General features: G+C 40.7%; 1 protein-coding gene across 8 annotated transcripts in view; it reads right to left on the reverse strand.

Moving 5' to 3' along the window:
• Window positions 1-1062: 1062 nt before the first annotated feature.
• The window catches only part of MAP3K4 (mitogen-activated protein kinase kinase kinase 4), a 67118-nt gene continuing 50637 nt past the window's right edge, over window positions 1063-17543 (reverse strand). For 6 of the 8 annotated variants that reach the window (XM_065680452.1, XM_065680451.1, XM_065680455.1 and 3 more), the window contains 10 exons: window positions 16738-16838; window positions 15525-15605; window positions 13844-14035; window positions 13113-13183; window positions 11385-11501; window positions 9793-9952; window positions 3454-3576; window positions 2792-2898; window positions 2427-2606; window positions 1063-1611 (listed from right to left, as the gene is read on the reverse strand). In XM_065680452.1, the coding sequence (XP_065536524.1) occupies window positions 1591-1611; window positions 2427-2606; window positions 2792-2898; window positions 3454-3576; window positions 9793-9952; window positions 11385-11501; window positions 13113-13183; window positions 13844-14035; window positions 15525-15605; window positions 16738-16838 (1153 nt within the window). In that variant the 3' untranslated portion in view covers window positions 1063-1590. The other 2 variants (XM_065680458.1, XM_065680459.1) reach the window with 2 other exon arrangements.

A 17543-nucleotide genomic window follows, 5' to 3' on the forward strand; every position in this document is an offset into this window, starting at 1 on the left:
TCTTGACTCCTACGAGCTGGCCACAGTTCCTGTTTCTGTACAGGGGCACCTGAAACAAGGCAGATAAGGACACAAACCACTCGGTCACTTCTGATACACCACAAAGGGAAGCAAACAGCAGGCCGGAGGGGTGACTTTTACCTCTGGTCATAGTCTGTTGCTGAGGATGACAACGTACTTTCTCCTGTCGTAACTGAAAACGGAGACCTGAAGAGAGGGGAGAGTCTTTACCTTCAGCAGTGACCTGCACAGTGAGACTCATCCTTTTCTAGATTTAAATGTCAGATTTCACAGTACCTTAGCAACAGGTCACCCACCTGCTAAAAGCTACTGCACACCTGAAACAAACCAAGGTGCTGTGGGTTAAGAGGAGAAACAGGACTTTAGAATAAAGTAAGTTCTCTGTTTTATAAGCAAGTTACCCATTTTAAGGTCTAAAGCTGAACAGGAATATGGAAACTTGCACTAATACTTACAAGTAACAAGTAAGTTTTAAGTAAGTCATCTGTTTGAAGTTAAACAAAATAATCTAACTAGATCCAGTGTTACAGACTGTTTCTTCTAGTTGTTAATCACTTCTATCCTCTCTGCATTTTCTCACACCAGTGACAGCTGGGGGATGGTGGGGGCATCAAAGTCCAGGATCAGAAATCGGTTTTAAAAAGCTAACAGTAAGTTCCTGGTTTTGCCACACGAACCACAGGAATAACCTTAACTGATTCTTTGGCCACAGAAGCGCTCCCTCTTCACAGTACTTCCATTCCAGAAGAAAGTTACTTCAGACCATGACTCCTTCCCTTAGATACTACATAGTATCAGGAATTGTACATCACCTTATTTCCTCAGGAGAGGACAAAGGGGTGAGGACACAACACCTTAATTCTATTATCACCTATGTAAGAAGCATATCTTGAATTTGACAAAATGTGACCACTGCAATATAAAAGAAGCTTATTCCAGTTGGGTTAACTTAAACGCTCAAACAGGCGTTGAAAAAATAAGTTTAAAATGTGACACGACCCCACATGCTTATTTTCAGAAGAAAACCCCTTCACCAACAACTCCTAAAATAAACCATTTATTGAGAAAAAACTTCTTTTAAAATTTCATTAATCAGCCTTTTGCATAACAAATCTGAAGCTTGCCAAAAAACAAATAAACAAAAATCCCAGTAAAAGTTCACAGTCAGTGCACTCAACAAACGGATTAAAAAACAAGGTCCATAACGCCTGATAACACTACAGCATTTTTCTGAACCTAAAGAGTTCAAAAATACTAGGTATTAACATTACAGTTCTCAATCAAATGAGAAACGGGAGCAAGAACAAAAAGGGTATGGTCCATATACAGTAGTAATGGCACTTTCACTGAAACATGCAGCTTCTTCCACCTCGCGGACACTGTCACGTGAGCAACATGTGCCAAGTAAAACATACAGGAGCAGCAGAGAAAGTGACGCTTGTCACTTGTGCAGTCTTCGTAAGTTCAACTTTTATACTGTTTCTCAGCACAGTCTTTATGTAAATATTACATACAGTAGTGATTAAAAGATATCTTGCCACAATATAAAAGGCCAGAGGTTGAATAACTTCATTCTTCATCTGTGCAAACCTGTGAAGAGAACAGAAGACAATTAATTCCATTGTCTCCCTGCTACAGCATGATGGCAACAGATCAGTTTCTTCAGCACCTTCACTGAACATCTTTGAAGCTTTCTTCATTCTCCTTTGTTAGGCAGACAATGAATTACAAGTGTTTGCATGTGAATACCCATGTTTGCACTGTCACCATGCAACTAAACTTTAAGCTGGAAAATGAGAGAGAATTCAATAACCTGCTGTGCTCCCCGTTCTTCGGAAAAGTTACTAATAAACCTGAATGTGTAGCTCTGATTATTTGCTTGTTCCTAAGGTAAGTACTAAACCCCAGTTCATGCAGGAACTGCAGACTGTTATGCCAACTGCCAGATGAACATTCAGCATGAATGTCACATTAAGTATGAGCTTTCAAGAAAAACAGGCCAAGTTCTCAAGCATGTGCCTCTTTCCCTTTTCTGAAGGGGACCCTTACTCTCTAAACTACCCAAGTTGTGCATCCGTACGTGCTGAAGTTTTAGGGACGGAGCCCTTCAAGTAATCACCGCTGAGTTGAAGCTTGACAAGTCTTTCCAACATAAAGATATTGCACCTCAAAACAGCAGGAAGTCTATGACATGGCGTGCACCAAGTTCTTTCAGTCAAATGTTTGCCAGCAGCGTTACATGTGCTTCTGAAAAGTTGCCAAACCTTGTTTTCTGGACAGCATCAACCTGATACCAGCCTCCCACTGTGATCCAAAGCCCTGCAGCATAGCCACAAACAAGGAAGCCAAAACATCTGGTTTAGATTCTTATCTACAGTCTTTGTAGCCAAAGCCACAAAACAAACCTTGACAAAAGGATGATCGAGGAGCTGGCTGGCCGTCCACCTCATCTTTGGGTCGCTTTCCAGGCAGTGGCAAAGGAAGTCTTTCCCTTCTGGGCTCACTTTATCAGGAATAGGAGGTTTATGACCCATCCCCACTTTATACATGATCTGGAAGTTGTGCTCGTATTCGTGCCAAGGCCTCTGTAACAGGTAACAGCATTGCAAGGTTTAGTGAGGAACTTGCTATCCAACAGAGCATATATTTGTGACCCCAGGAAATTAAAAACCACCCCAGTACTTGCAGACTTCAGTGTGAAAAATGGCAGAATTTGCAGAGAAACTGCTAAGAACAATCTGCAGTCACCCAGTACAAGAAACATCCCTACCTTGCCGGTGACCATCTCTATAACAACGCAGCCCAGGCTCCAGATGTCTGCTGCACGTCCATGCCCTTCTCCTTTAGCTCTAGTAATTACTTCTGGAGCCATGTATGCTTTGAAACAACACATATGATGTCATCAGTACATAGGGCAGAAGGAATGGTGTACATTAAGTGATCTAACTGGGTAAGCCAAATGCTTTTTAATACATCTGTAATGAATTACCACTCAGCTTTTCTTGCTAAGTTTTGTCATTTGCTCTCTCCTTGTTCTTTGACACATCAGCAGCATAACTCTCTTTCAGTTTGAAAGGTGACTGTGAAAATGCTGGCACAATAACACGCTTTCAGTTGCTGTCATTTTAAAAAAGCAGATTCAGCAGCTGTTCAGTAAGAACAGCACTGTTCCAGTATGGCTGCAGAGAAAGATGCAACCCCAGAAAACACAAGCTCCAGCACCTTTATAGTTACCAGACAAACACAACTTTTATTTCTCCAGTGACATCGTTCACTCACTGTTTTGGCTTCTGGATGTAAGGCACATCTAACTAGCTACTGTAAAACCAAGTTTCCCCCAAACACAGCATTTCACTCTGGCCCAGACATTTGGCGGAGGTAACTTCTTTTATGGTAGCTAGACAAGTGCCTGCCTAGCACAGGCTTCCCTACCTGCAGTCCCCAAGGTGCTGTTCACTTCTCCAGGCATTGTCTGGGTGTTGTTCTTCAGTTTCACTGAGCAGCCAAAGTCTCCTAGTTTAATCAGTCCAGATGAGGTAAGAAAGATGTTGGCTCCTAGGAAACACAACAAAAAACAGTAACACTTGTTAAACTGGTGCTGAATTGAGGCATGAGGGGTTCTCAATATACTCTTGGAAGTTACATGGCAGATAACAGCCAAATTCACACTTGGGTCTTTACCTGTGGATTAAGTATGAAATACAACAGCATTAGACATGTTCTCCAAAGGGTATGCTACCAGGATTTTTGGTGGGTTTGTGTAAACACTAAGTGTACTGGAAGTTAACAACAAGAAGTGTTCAAATCACAGAGCAGTATAGCAGGCAAATTCATCAGCTTTCCATCCATGCTCGTTATGAGAAATGACTCTTCCAGGAACTTATGAATTCCGGTGCTTATCCTTGTGAATGCTGCACTGTGTAAAAACACCTGTCCTGAAGGAGCTTCCTGGCACAGGCCATTGCTGTACACCTCCCACTAGCCATCTCTGCAGTCCTGCAGAGTCAAGCCACGATATCATACAGCTGTGTCATCACACCCAACTACAAAATGGAGCTTATAGCACTTTATTACATGTACTATCAAATACCCACCCCTGTTGTGCTGTACTTCCAGAGGAACTTCTGGAGAAGGGCTACCATTACAACAGCTGGCTACACTGCCAGTTTGCACAAGAAAAATCTTCCCTAGCGTAGCTGAAAAGTCTCCAAGAAGAATCTGCAAGTGCCTTCAAGTCACTTGCTCTACACAACAGTGCAAAATAAGCCAAGTGGTTTTCTTTTGTTCAACATCCTGCCAAAACACATGTTGAGAGCCAACAGAGAAGAGGTAGAACAGAAGCAGCTCACTATACGTCAGGCCAAGTCCTGGGTTCTGAAAGTACCACAATGAAACTACAAGTAGATTGCAAGAGTCAACACAGTATCAGCTGTGATCTCTATTAAAGCGAGACGGATGGTAGCACAGACCAAAAGTGTATGTCTGCTGTAGGAGCAGGCAAACATTGGGGACTTGATTACACACAGCCTTTGCCCATGTCACACAGAAGATTCTTTCAAAAACGGCTCATCTGAATACAGCCCTCAGAATTTTCTCCCTTTCATTCCACCCTGAACACAGGTCAGTGCAGGAATTCCCGGCTGCTCCTGCTTTGTGTTATGTTCTCTTAGTTAATGATTTTTTCCAGTTAGCTTGGCTGAGCATCCCCAAGATATTCACAGAAAAGAAAACAAATCCTCAAAAAGCTCAAGTCAAAGACAGCCATGCAGGTCAATGATGCCAAAACCCTGCCTGCTTTTCAAAGGGCTTCTCTAACTACTATGAGAATGCTTGCTTTAGTTATCAAGATTTATTCAGTCCAAGAGGCATTGCACAGAACTGCACTAAAAAGAGGAAAGAAATCAGTAACAGAAATAAATTCCAACCTTTAATTACTACAAGCCTTTTACAAGTTCTGGAAGAAGAATTAACTTTCAGTGAATACAACTCCTGTGCACACTGTCCGTAAGTTTTCCACTCCAGCATTCAGGTGCCTGCCCATACTCAAAATCAGAATTCCTCGGCTGGATTCTGCAGTTTGCCATCAGAGAGACAGGCATGTCCACAGTCACAACATGATCACAGGCATGTAATGGGGATGGGTCAACCATCCCTCAGCTTCTTCAATGAATTCAGGAGCGCACCAAAGCGGTACAGGAAGGGAGCTCGATGGAACACCAAGTATGGGCAATGCACTGGAAGAGTGACAGTTACTCTTTCAGCAGCTTTGCCTCTGAACTACTGCCCACAGCTTTTCTAATGGTTTTCAAGCAATCACTTGTCGTATAGAAAGCAGATGCACTTAGCCCACACAAAGAGCTCTGGGAGAACAGCCGTCACTAGCAAACACTTTCACAAGGGTGTTTTGGAAACCTGGGTTCCTGTTCCTCAAGAAAGCAACATGCGAATTTCACAGGCAGCTACAAAGCTGCTCCCAGCTACTGCAGTGGGTGGGAACTGGCAGAGCTGAAGCGCAAGGATCTCTCTTCTGACTGAACCTAAAGCTTTCGTGATTGTTTGGTTTAACACAGTTCAGAACCGACTTTCACGACCTTTCAAACTAAAGTCTGTCCCTTTTAAAAGAAAGTAGAGACAACTTTGCATAAACGTCACCATGAAAGCTCCTGAGAGTCCTTTTCCTGAAAGCACCTGGAGCTGCAAAATGGGACGAAGCAACAAACTGAAGTTTCACCATGAAGAAACAGGCAGCGCTTGAAGATTGAAGACTCATGTTGCTCACATTTTCTGACACCTGAGTAAGGTTTCCACTGATGTGTTGTCTGCTGGAGCATCTGTTTTGTATGTTGCTTGGTCTCAGAGACTCAGAACTTGGTCTCAGAAGCAAGCTACTTGAGAAACCAAGACCAAACTCCAAAAGGAGTCTTTAAAACGGGTGTCCTTGTTAGATGACACCTTCAGACTCCAGCAGGACCTGGGAAAGAGAACAGGGGACAAAAGGGCCCTAAGGACGCTTGATGCCTTTTATCTTTGACAGTTCATGCTACTGGGAAAATGACAGAATTCGTACCATATCTGCATAGTTAAAGAGCAAAATACAACCAGAGACAATGGCTAAAATGGCAAAAAGGAACAACACACCCATGTAGTCCTTCTGTCCTCCTACACATATACTATCAAAAGCATCTTCATTTGATATACTTGGCAGAGGCAAGAGGTAGCCCAGTTCACAGCCCTACTGCCACCTATGCCACAAGACCTTCCAGGCAGAATGCAAACAAACAGCAGATGTCAAAAGCTGTACCTTTGCTAGAGAAAACAACAGCTATGACCGAAAGCATTTAAGCTGAAGTTGCATGCCTTGTATCTCTGTGCCAAGTCAGACCCATATTAAGTGCAACTTCACCGGTGTGATGTTTCAAAGGTGCTGGTGTAAATACTGCACACCCAAGGAGTGTTACCAAAAGCCCCACTAAAGACTGTGGCATAATTCCACAAAGAGGCGCAGCTCACAGACACTCCTCAGCCACTACATCAGCAGTGCAGGAGCCAAATTCATTCAAGAAACAAGCAAGCCAAATGCTACCCTTTGATGAGAAAATCAGCTTCCGCATCCTCTTTTACTCGGTCTCTTAGAAAGCATGACACATGCCCATAGTCTCCTGTTGAACAGCCTTTCATCTTTTGCTGAATGACTTTCCTTTCCTTGTGCTCATCACGAAGACATGAAGGCAGAAATGGCCTTCATGAAATGTTGAGCTAACAACAAAGTTAAGAAGAGGACAGTAACACAATAACACTTCGATGAAGACTTCCTGGCCTGAAGCATCTCATTCACAGGTTTCTCATTTACTGAAGCTTAAGATACAACCCCTTCATTTTCTATATTCATCCTGAAAATGCAATCCAAGCACTCTTCAGGAATATGCCCTTCTCTCCCAGAGAGAGAGCACAGGGCATGACCTCAGTGATTAACGCCTCTCAGTTCAGCACTTGTGAGCCCACACGTGGAGTGCTGTGTCCTGGGTTTAGGCAAGTACAAGACAGACATGGACATACCGAAACAAGCCCAGAGGGGCATCAAGATGGTCAGAGACTGGTTCACACGAAGTACAAGGAGAGGCTGTGAGATGGGTTTGTTTAGCTTGAAGAAGCGAAGACTGGAAAGGTGTGTGTGAGGGGAATTTACTGCTGGTTTCAGCTGTGTAACAGAAGTATATCAAGAAGATGGAAACAGAATTTTCCTCGAAGGTGCAGTGTTAAAGGATATGGGGTAATGGACACAAATACCTCCAGGGAGGCACTGGGAGAAAGTTTTTCACAACGGGGATAGGCCAGTCACTGGGACAGGGCCCAGAGCATCTCCATCCTTGGTGACAGGAATATCTCAGTTCAACGAGGTCCTGAGTAATCTGATCTAATTCGAAACTGGATCTGATGCTGAGGTTGGCTCTGTTTTGAACACAGGGCCCAACCAGAGTTGTCCTTTCAGCATTAAATATTCCATCACTCTTGATCATTTAGCAGAACAGCTTCTTGCAAAAAATTAATGAATTATAACTGAGGAATCTGGGTTTAGCCACAGGGGTTAAAATCCAATACCCAGGATAGAGATTAAAAAAGTATCAGAAAAGACTTCACCACCACATACTTGCACCAGCTACGTATCAAAACCAGTGCAGCCAAGTGTAACAACCAGGCAACACTACCCTCAGTTTGCTCTCGCAACCATGGGCTGAATAGGATTCAAGGCAGCTGTATCTTCCTTCATCTTTTACCCTTTACGAACTGGATGCTGTAATAGCATCTGAAAGACAACAGTGGCACAAGTGAACACTACCAACTGAAAGACTCAGGTTTTGAGCACAAGATACTAGCAGACACCAACTGCAGAATACACATAAACAAATACGAATTTGTTATCTGCTGGTAAAAGAAAGAGATCCACAGTGATGTTTAGCAACCTCTGATCTGACAGCAAGATTTTCACAGGAAAGCAGTTTTAACAGTTAAGTCTGACTGACGTGTTATCATTCTGATTCCCTATCAGAAAAATACCTGACTACAGAGGATCTAAAATGAAAACCAGAGCTTTCTTTACTGCTGTTAGCCTGAAAACTTGAGGACGCAATGTTAGCCTAAGAGGAGACAGCAAGAGACTCCCAATGTAACATCAGGTATCCTTAGCAAAAAATACCCTCTGTGCTCTGTCTTCATATTCTGTCACTAAATTTCAGGAAGGTCTATACATAGATGTGTCTGCAGTGACACTCTGTTTATAGCTGCTGCTATTCTCAAGGAACACCCCAACATTTGATATGAGGAACCTGTTGCAACAGAAATGCCTTTAAATAACACTGAAATACAGTTCCGTTAAACAGCTCTTCTCACTTCCCTGCATTTCCCTGATGAGAGGAAGACCTATTTGGAAATATATCCAAAAATCAGCAGTGACATAGAGCCGCACAAAAGAAATCCCTGCCAGCCAGCCTTGGTCACAGCCTTTGATCACATTAAGTTTCCAGGAGAGCATAATCCAGCTAATCAGAACCTGGATATGGAATGATCAAGTAAAGGACAAGGAGGGCACTGTGAATAGCACAGAGGGAAATTCACAACTGGAGAGAAACCTTGGGTGAGGAAGGAGAACCAGAAAAGGCAAGATTGCTGGGAAACGGGATTGAGGGGAAGTGTTTTCTAGGAAACAAAAGCCAAAACTGACTCAAGAGTGGCCTACCTGGGTGGGAGGCCTCTGGATCGTAGATAGTTCTTTTCCCAAATGAGAAGCACGAGGCCAAAGGACCAAGAGCAACTGGGAACCTCCTACACTGCTGCGGTGATTCAAAACCCTGTGAGCAAGAGGGACATAGAAACCCAGCATCGTTGGGTTGCACTGCCTTGACATAAAATGAGCATTCGCAGGGCATAGTCTGTGCATTGTTCACGTTTCCCCTACCTTCAGTTAAGTTTCTGTCATAGGTGAGCAAAATATGCCAGACTAACAAAATCAAGATAAACCACACATGAAGGATGTTCTTGGAGGCGCAGGAAAAGAAAAATGAATGTGAAATGTGGACTGACACAGAGTGCTTTAAGCAAATGTCAAAACCAAAGCCCCTTTGGTTACCGTAGTTCCAGTCTGCTCACTTTGTAAGCAAATGCTGAGAGCCAGGCATGAGTAGATAAATGTATGGCAAAAACAAAACCAATACGGAAGTAATTTTACCATATCCCTTTGACTTCTTTTAACAAGGCTTTTATTATATTATTGCTTAAACAATGTTTAAGCAATTCTCATCTGAAATCCTAAAACTCTTCTGGAAAATGGGAATCACCAGGAAGACTTCTGTTGAACAACTCTAGCACAGTACGCTGCTTGTCAGCTCCCAGAAAACACCGTTTCTTGCATAGTTGAGAAGAAAACAACATTACATAACTCAATATATTAGCACTAAAAATACAAGGACCAAAATTTGAGTTTGGACGAATCCCCAACAATCTTAACAACCTCCACAGAAACTATATAAATCATGGGCAGAATTTACGAGTTTTCAATGCCAAGTGTGAACACTTTTTATGTTCAGCACTTAACAAAATGCAATGTTACTGGCCAATCACTCGTAAACTGAAAACTGAAAAATGAGTGGAAGGCTTTATACACTTAAAGGCTGTATAGATAACGTGCACTAAATCTGGACAAATATGTCCCACATCCCTCCCCACCACCCTCATCTACAACACTGAAACAACATTACCATTTTCACTAAACATTACCTTTAATGTCTCGATGAACAATACCATGTTCATGTAGGACATTGATAGCAATCGTGATTTGCTTTGAGTAGAGCCTAATGACATGCTCCTGAAGGCCCAGTCTTGATACCTCTTCCAGAGTGCCCTCATCACAGTACTCCATGAAGATGTACATTTCTTCCTGTTGTGGGAACCAAACCGGATATGATTAGTTTTAGTTCGATTTTTTTTTAGGTTTTTAACACTGAATTACAACCAAGTTTTCCTTCCATCCTTCATTGTTTGTGACAAGAGTAATGGAAGTACCACGTAATGTTTTGATGAAGTACCTCTTACCATGGGATGGCTAATAAATCATATCTTCAGAACTCTGTTCTCTTCAGTATGCTTCAAACTAATATATTCTTTTGCACAGCTATGGAAAATCTCTGTTACATGTCTATCTGTCTATCTACTCGGTGGTATAAAACTATTAATATTACCTTGACATCGACCAAAAACCATTGTGGAAATGTTGTAGGTATATTACAAAAAGTTTTTCTTTGCATATTTAGACAAAAAGGTAAAATGATGGTTTTTAATGAGGGTTTTTTTTTCCCCTCTCTCCCAGTTCCTGCAGTATCTTGTGTTGGATGCTTGGGGAGGGCAAGTTTTTTGCTCTTTTCTGTGGCTTGAACAAGCATGCCAATTCTAACTCACATTAAGAAGTTAGGTTCTTTTCTCTCTGTTTCCAAGCCCAGCCAATTTCAGACAGCCTCAATTAATACAAAAAGATGGCAAAGACACTAAGCTCTTAGAACTACCCTGAGAACCCAATGACCCAGTGACACAGACACCCTCAGTTTTGTCCTTGAGTACAGAAATGTAGACAGAAAGCACCTCGTGTCCCCTTCTAAACCAGCAACAGGTCAGCAAATCAACTCATTCATATCGAGCAAATCAGTCAAATCCACACACCACTTTCCAGCCAGACACCAGGTGTTGTGTTGCCTGCCCACTTCACTCAGTAGAGAAATACGAAGGACCCGAGACTCACCAGGGGAGGTGGTAAGGGCACATGGGAAGCAGGACTAAAAGTGGGGCTCTGGAATCCAGTTCCATAAGAAAACCAGGCTCCAGCAAGATAATTTGTTTTTCCTTCTGAAGAGGTGCTAGCTGAATTTCAAAAGATCTGCTTTCTTAAATACCTTTCTGGCATCAACATTTAAACACCAGCACAAAATTTTTCCAGGGATCAACAAGATATTGGTAAAACCTTTGCTGCTAACAGTGAAGGGCTTTAGGCTCTCTAGTCTTTACCTACACGCAAAAGTTACTGTACTGTATATGATACAGCTGCTCTTAGAGCACTTAAAACAGCAGCAGCATAAAATAACTCCAGTATTAGTCTATTCACTTACTGGGAACCTTCTCTGTTTATGTACCAGTTCCAAAGTATTTCTCCAAATTATGTTTCAGAGACCTCAACATTCAGAGCTAAAAAGACACGTTGCAAGTTCAAACATCAAGAGATATCCAGACAAGCTAAACTAGAATGTTCTCAAGTAAATCCAATGATCCAAAGCTTCTTAAATTTTTCGCTAAAAAAGCCCAAATTATTAATGTTTTCTTACCCTATGTAGCTCCACACCAAAATAACGAACAAGATTAGGGTGTTTGATGCCTTCAAAAATCTTCAGTTCATCAGCTGTTTCTTTGATGGTTTTGTGATCATTTGGTTGAAATCTTATCTGCAAGAAAGATTTTTCATTATTTCCCACTATTTCAAATTACTAAGGAACAACAACAACTACAAAAACAACAAAACAAACCACCAAAAAAAAAGAAAGAAAAACAAAACCCAAACACTTAAACAAAAACCACAACCAAGCTATTTTTGGAAGATTATGTGGAGATATGATGAATTATAAACTTTGTAAGAGCGAAATGCCATAACTTAAATGTATAACTACGCATATGTGTGCACGTATCTCTCTTCCAAGCTTGCCTACTAGCTTAAACATGGTAGATAGACACAGTGCAAGAGAATCTGAAAGTAATATCAGTGAGAGCTATCGTTCAAGAAAGACTCGTTACCAGGTACTTCATCAACTGAGATTCTAAGGGTTTTCACTGAGGGGTTCTTCACTGAGAATGAGGCAGCTGCAAGGAAAAGGTGTGGCATGGAACAAATACAGCAGTAAAGGTTTTAATGAAAGAACCAGGTTTTCATTAGTTCTCCTACAATATCCCGTTGATGGACTTTTCATGGAGGAAAAATTTATCAAGCCTTGTGATTGTTTTGTCCTATATAAAAACTACAGAATACAGTTTGCACTCAGTGGTAAAATCAAACACATGGAGGTTACAAAAAGGTGACAACTGACATGCAAGTATTTTACATATTTTGTGACACTTCAAAGTTGCCATAACTCTGCATTTGTAGTAAAGCTTTATACTTTGAAGAGATTTTTAGACAGTAAAGAAATCTCAGGGGGTGGGGAAAATGCAGTATCTTTAACTAGCTTAAAAATAAATAAACATTTCTGGAAGTTAAAAAACTACAGGAAAAGGCGGCACACTGCATATTCAGCCCCCTAGTAAAGTGTCTGGGACCTTCCAGATCACATACGTATTGAGAGGGGGGACGATGGGACAGAACTAGCTCATAAAATATAACTGCTCCAGCATCAAATGGCTGGCATGGCAACTGCTGTGAGCATTGATGCCCACAGTTGTCTGAAGATGTAGAAATGCCATAAAACTAAACAATACAAATATTTTAAAAGGCAAGGTGCTGTGGGAAAACAGATCTCAGCACCTACACAGCTTTACTTGCTTCTACCCTGACAAATTTTCTGTACCCACCAGGTTAGTCAACAGTTCTGTGACTCAGCCTAGCTTACTTAAACTACAGGAGAAGCGGAAAAAATCTGATGCCACACTTCTGCTCTAAGGAGTGAAAAAAAAAGGAATAAAATGTGAAAGGAAAACCTGCAAAGTAAATATAAGTTTGTGTACAGACTTCACGAACCAGAAAACTCTTTTCCAAAATAACTGAAGATCTCTTAAGGGGAGCTCTTACATACTAAGCAGGCTTTCATTAAGTTCACAACATCCCTCTGAAATACATCCATTTAAACTGGAAGTTGTAAACTCAAAAGAAAAAGCTTAAGTAACTTAAGAGGAACAAGCGATAAGAGCCTACGTGGCTACATGAAGAAACATTTGCCTTCTCGCTCTTTCTCAGTTAGCTAGCAAGTGTTCAGAAATCTTTCATATCTGCTAAGTCATGCACATTCGGTTTAAAAAAAAACCCAAAAACGCACAAGGGCAGCAGTGATTCTTGTGCAAGTACTCACTTCCTTCATAGCCATCAGCTCCCCAGTGTCAACACTGATACACGTATAGACTTTCCCATACTGGCCCTCACCTGCAGAATTAAAATAAGAAAAATGAAAGTACATTCAATAACCAACATGAACATCAACTGCAATGAGAACACATCACTGAAATCAGCTTGCCAAAGTTATTTACCTTTAAGTGGCTTTTAACCTGTTACACCTATTTTTACATTCATAGTCCTGAATTCAAGCTGATTAAAAGTAAAAACATTACATTAACAGGCTGACCTGAAAGATAACTTCTCATGAATACAAGGATTTTCCCCACAAACCCCAAGCCGGAGTCAGCAATGATCATACGGGGGAAACAACAATAATATTGGTGAATGAAGTCCCAAAGTTTGTGCTCATTTCCATTTGTATTTCTGGTTCTTCCAAAAGCAGAACTTGTCAAACATCTCACAGAGTTAAACACATGCAGGAATCACAGGTTCATACCTAAGTACTTGTCCTAACCAAATCCTCCTCCTCTTTCTTGTTATTTGTTTCTTGCTATTTGACCAGTGAAAACTTCACTGAAGCTCTACATAAAGGAAGTCCTAACTGTAATAGTATTTTAACCTTCTGATGTCAGTAAAATTGGTATTACCTACATGGAGACCCAAGATTTCGAAAGATAGCCTTAGATTTCCTTCAAAAATACTAAGGTTGGTATTTTAGCCTGACAAATGAAGGTATAATGAACGTACCAATTTTGTTTCCTCTCTGCCACTTGAAAGTCACTTTTCTCAAACCTACATGCATGACATTATCGTAAGATTTCGGTGTGTCACAAACTTGGCCAATGATGTTCTTCCTCCTCATCTCTCTGTATCTCCTTTCTTCAAACAACTGAACAGACTTTTGAACAGCTTCAATCGGTGCTTGCTTGGAAGCAGTGTCTAAAAAGAGTGATGAACAATTTCCTTGATTGAGAAATATTCGCTGTGTTTATATTTTGTTACCTTTGGTATCAAGTGAAGTGACCTAAGTTAGAAGACAACTATTTTGTGAGTCTAATTTAAGGTTCAGGAAAAGCATAAAACATTTTAGCAATCACATATTAAGCTATCACTTACAAATCAAATATGAAACTAAAGTAAAATGAGTACTGGTACTCTTCCAGTCATTTGTTACTTGATTCAAGGAAATCAAATGTACGAAATGGAACACTTGTCTGCACTTAGCCTGCAACTAACCACCAACAGATAGTGGAAATATGTTAGGGTCACTAAGAGGAGCAAGAAAAGAAGGACAGGTTAAGTTGTGCTATACAGAGATATAAGAGTGTTTTTGGAAAACTCAGTATCTGTTATTTCAGAGATTTAGTGGTACTAGATAACTCCAGCTTTCAAGTCTTATCACAAAACAGGATCCTTATGAGTGAGGCTGGAAGAAATCTCAGGGCAGCATTAATTTATCCCCTCCCTGTAAAGCACCAAAATTACATATCTGTCACTGTTGACTGACAGTAGTCCAACCTGTTTCTAACAGCTTCCAAAAGATGGAGATACTGATACTCCTAAATGACATATTCTAGTGCCCACATATAATTAATACCACTTCATCTACACCAAATGTGCCTCGTTTTAAACCAAAATCTTTGAACAGTAAAACCAGTTCCCATTGTGACAGCCTTCTTGAAATGCTCAGGTTTTCCTTCACTCTTCTTTCCTAGTTTAAACAAACTCAATTCCTTCAATGTTTATGTTCTGAACAAAAAAATAAGCCTTTTAGATTTCAGGGGAAAAAAAGTACTGTTCTTCCTGTGTTCTGCCTGAGCCACCTAATGAGACCAGATTTCATGTGACAGAAAACTTTCTTCTAATATGCCATGAGATTCCACCCTGCCAGAATACATGCAAGTAAGCTATATGTATGTATCTGTGCAGTATACGAGTCTCACAAGTAATTCAGTTACTTTATGTTTCATGAAAATAAGCAGCAGGACAGAGAGGAAGGCCCCGCAACAGCCTTGAATTCAGGAAACAGGATTACATGCTGTTAGACACCCAAAATAAGAAAATCCCATACTGGGCAAGAGATCTCAGAAAGTGAGGAAGTGCTTCCTACTCTCATGCAATTCATAACTGGGCACTGAGCAGGGACGGCAAATGTCCTCAATTCCTATAGTAATAAATGTACTCATTCTGTAAACACAAACACTGCTAGCATCTTTCAGGAACCAAAAAGATCTAACTTTCATGAAGTTTAATTTCTCCTACCTCAGAGAGTACACCTCGTGATTTTGTTAGCAATTCTACCTGCAATCAGGGTTTGGTTTTTCCCTTTTCTATCTACAAAGCAGTGAAAATCTCTTTACAATCAGCATTAAGATTCAGCCCTTTATTGCAGCATTAGTTTGATAAATATTACATCCTAAACACCTACCTTTGGTCTGGTTGATTAAAGTTCTGAGCTCCCAGCTCCGCCGGGAAGAGCCACTTGAATCTCCTTTTGGATATGACGGTTCTAGAGAAAAAATACTGTGAGCATAGAAGTGGCTTTATCTCATATTAAGAATTATGCCACTATATTCAGCAGAACCTGAGATGTTACATATCAGGACTAATGCACCCTACAAGTATATGAGGCAGCCATATAGCAATGTATGCTGTTGAATTCACAAGATCACTTATCTTTAGAAAACAAATCGTGAAAGCTATCCTGAAATAGGATTTAATTTATACAGGAATAGAGATCTCCTTCCCAATTGAGGGAAGCACTTCAAGTCAGGGCACTTAATCAAATACGTAAGAAATCTGAAGGAAAAAAGTCTGTTAAAGTTCCTTAGAAAAAGACCTGCATTCATTCCAAACTCAGCCAGTTTCCTATTCATACAGATATATAAAAGGAAATAAGCATGAGGCAGACAGTATTTTCAACATCTGCTTAAAAGAAAGCAAACAAATCAACCAAAAAATCCCCCCCACCTCTTAGTATGAATTTTTAAGGCCATTTTTTCTTTGAAATCCACTTCATTTTGCAGGATGACCACAATATCAACTCTACTTCACTTGCGATTTTGTACTTCATTTTAGTTTGCACAGAACACACTATCTTAACAATCAACATTTCAAGGTATTTGATGTAATAAACACCACATATAAAGGGACTGGGGAAACCTGAAGGAGAAGCTCTGATTCAGTACATCAAGTCACACACCCTGTCCCCTCTTCCAGAATGCAAATAACATCAAGTATTTGTAAGATGAATATTGCGGTGGAAGTTAAAGAACTGGATAGAAAACTTCACTGTCCTGATAGCTCCAGTTCATACCTCGTTAACAGCATTTAGAAAGTTACTATAATTCAGCAATCATGTTACTCATTTCATTTTGGACACTGTAACTCAGTAAGACACCAGGAAATTCCTTCAGCTACAATTCAGAAACAATATGAAAGGCAAGAGAATAGTGGATGTTTCTGAAAATAGAGGAACTTACTCTGACAGTATAAGCCTAGAAGTTAAAAATCTAAGTTTTCTGAATGGGAAAAGGTGAAAAAAAAATTTGGAAAGGGGCAGAACTGGAAACAGAGAGAAATATGTTAATGGCATAAATCATCTGCACATCCAGGTCACAATCTGTTACTGTGACAATCACCTTCTCGCTCTTCAGTGGGACTGGAATGACGACTAAGAGATCTGAACTGCAACTCGGCTGCTATTGAAGCCAGTCGATCATTTTCAGGGACACTGGAACCCCTGTTAAAAAGAGCCATTGTACTAATTAACTTAGCATTGCACTAAATAACTACTAGTGACAATTTAACTGCAGTTTAAAGAGAAAGAATCTCTGAAGCCTAGGATAGGAACCATGGAAATAACATGAAAGAAAACCTGATGCCAAGAGGTAAATTAAAAGCTCTTTCTATGCTATTTTTTCCCCCAAATGAAGACTTTTTACATTATTTTAGTCATGCCACTCTATGAAAACCCCCTAAGCCTCAAAAGCCCAAACTACTTGCAACTGTTACTTGCCCATAACACAGAATGCATTTTAATGACTTGGAACATACTACTAAGACAGCTGCTGCAGGACGTAGCTGGTGCCAGGTTTGGATATACAATCAGAAATGATTCAGCTGGATGATAATGTGAGCTACATTATCAGATGAAGGGTGGTAACTGAATTCATATGCTCCTAGTGAGCTGCAAATACAGTCATAGTCCACAGTCATTAAGACAAAACTAGTGGGAAAAGCCATAAGCAAGCTGACAGGAAGGACAGTGTTAAATGACAGTAGCTTGACTGTTTGGAAGCCCTAGCTCTTCCAGGCAGCACAGAGTAGAATAAGATACCTCAGAATAAGACCCAGATGAATATGCATGCTGAACAGAACGGGGAAATAACACTGAGAGAAGTAAGTCTTAAACCCTTATATCTTCAGGCACCTTTCTCCAGCCCAA

This window comes from Lathamus discolor, chromosome 5 (assembly GCF_037157495.1).
Source record: "Lathamus discolor isolate bLatDis1 chromosome 5, bLatDis1.hap1, whole genome shotgun sequence".
Taxonomy (NCBI): Eukaryota; Metazoa; Chordata; class Aves; order Psittaciformes; family Psittacidae; genus Lathamus; species Lathamus discolor.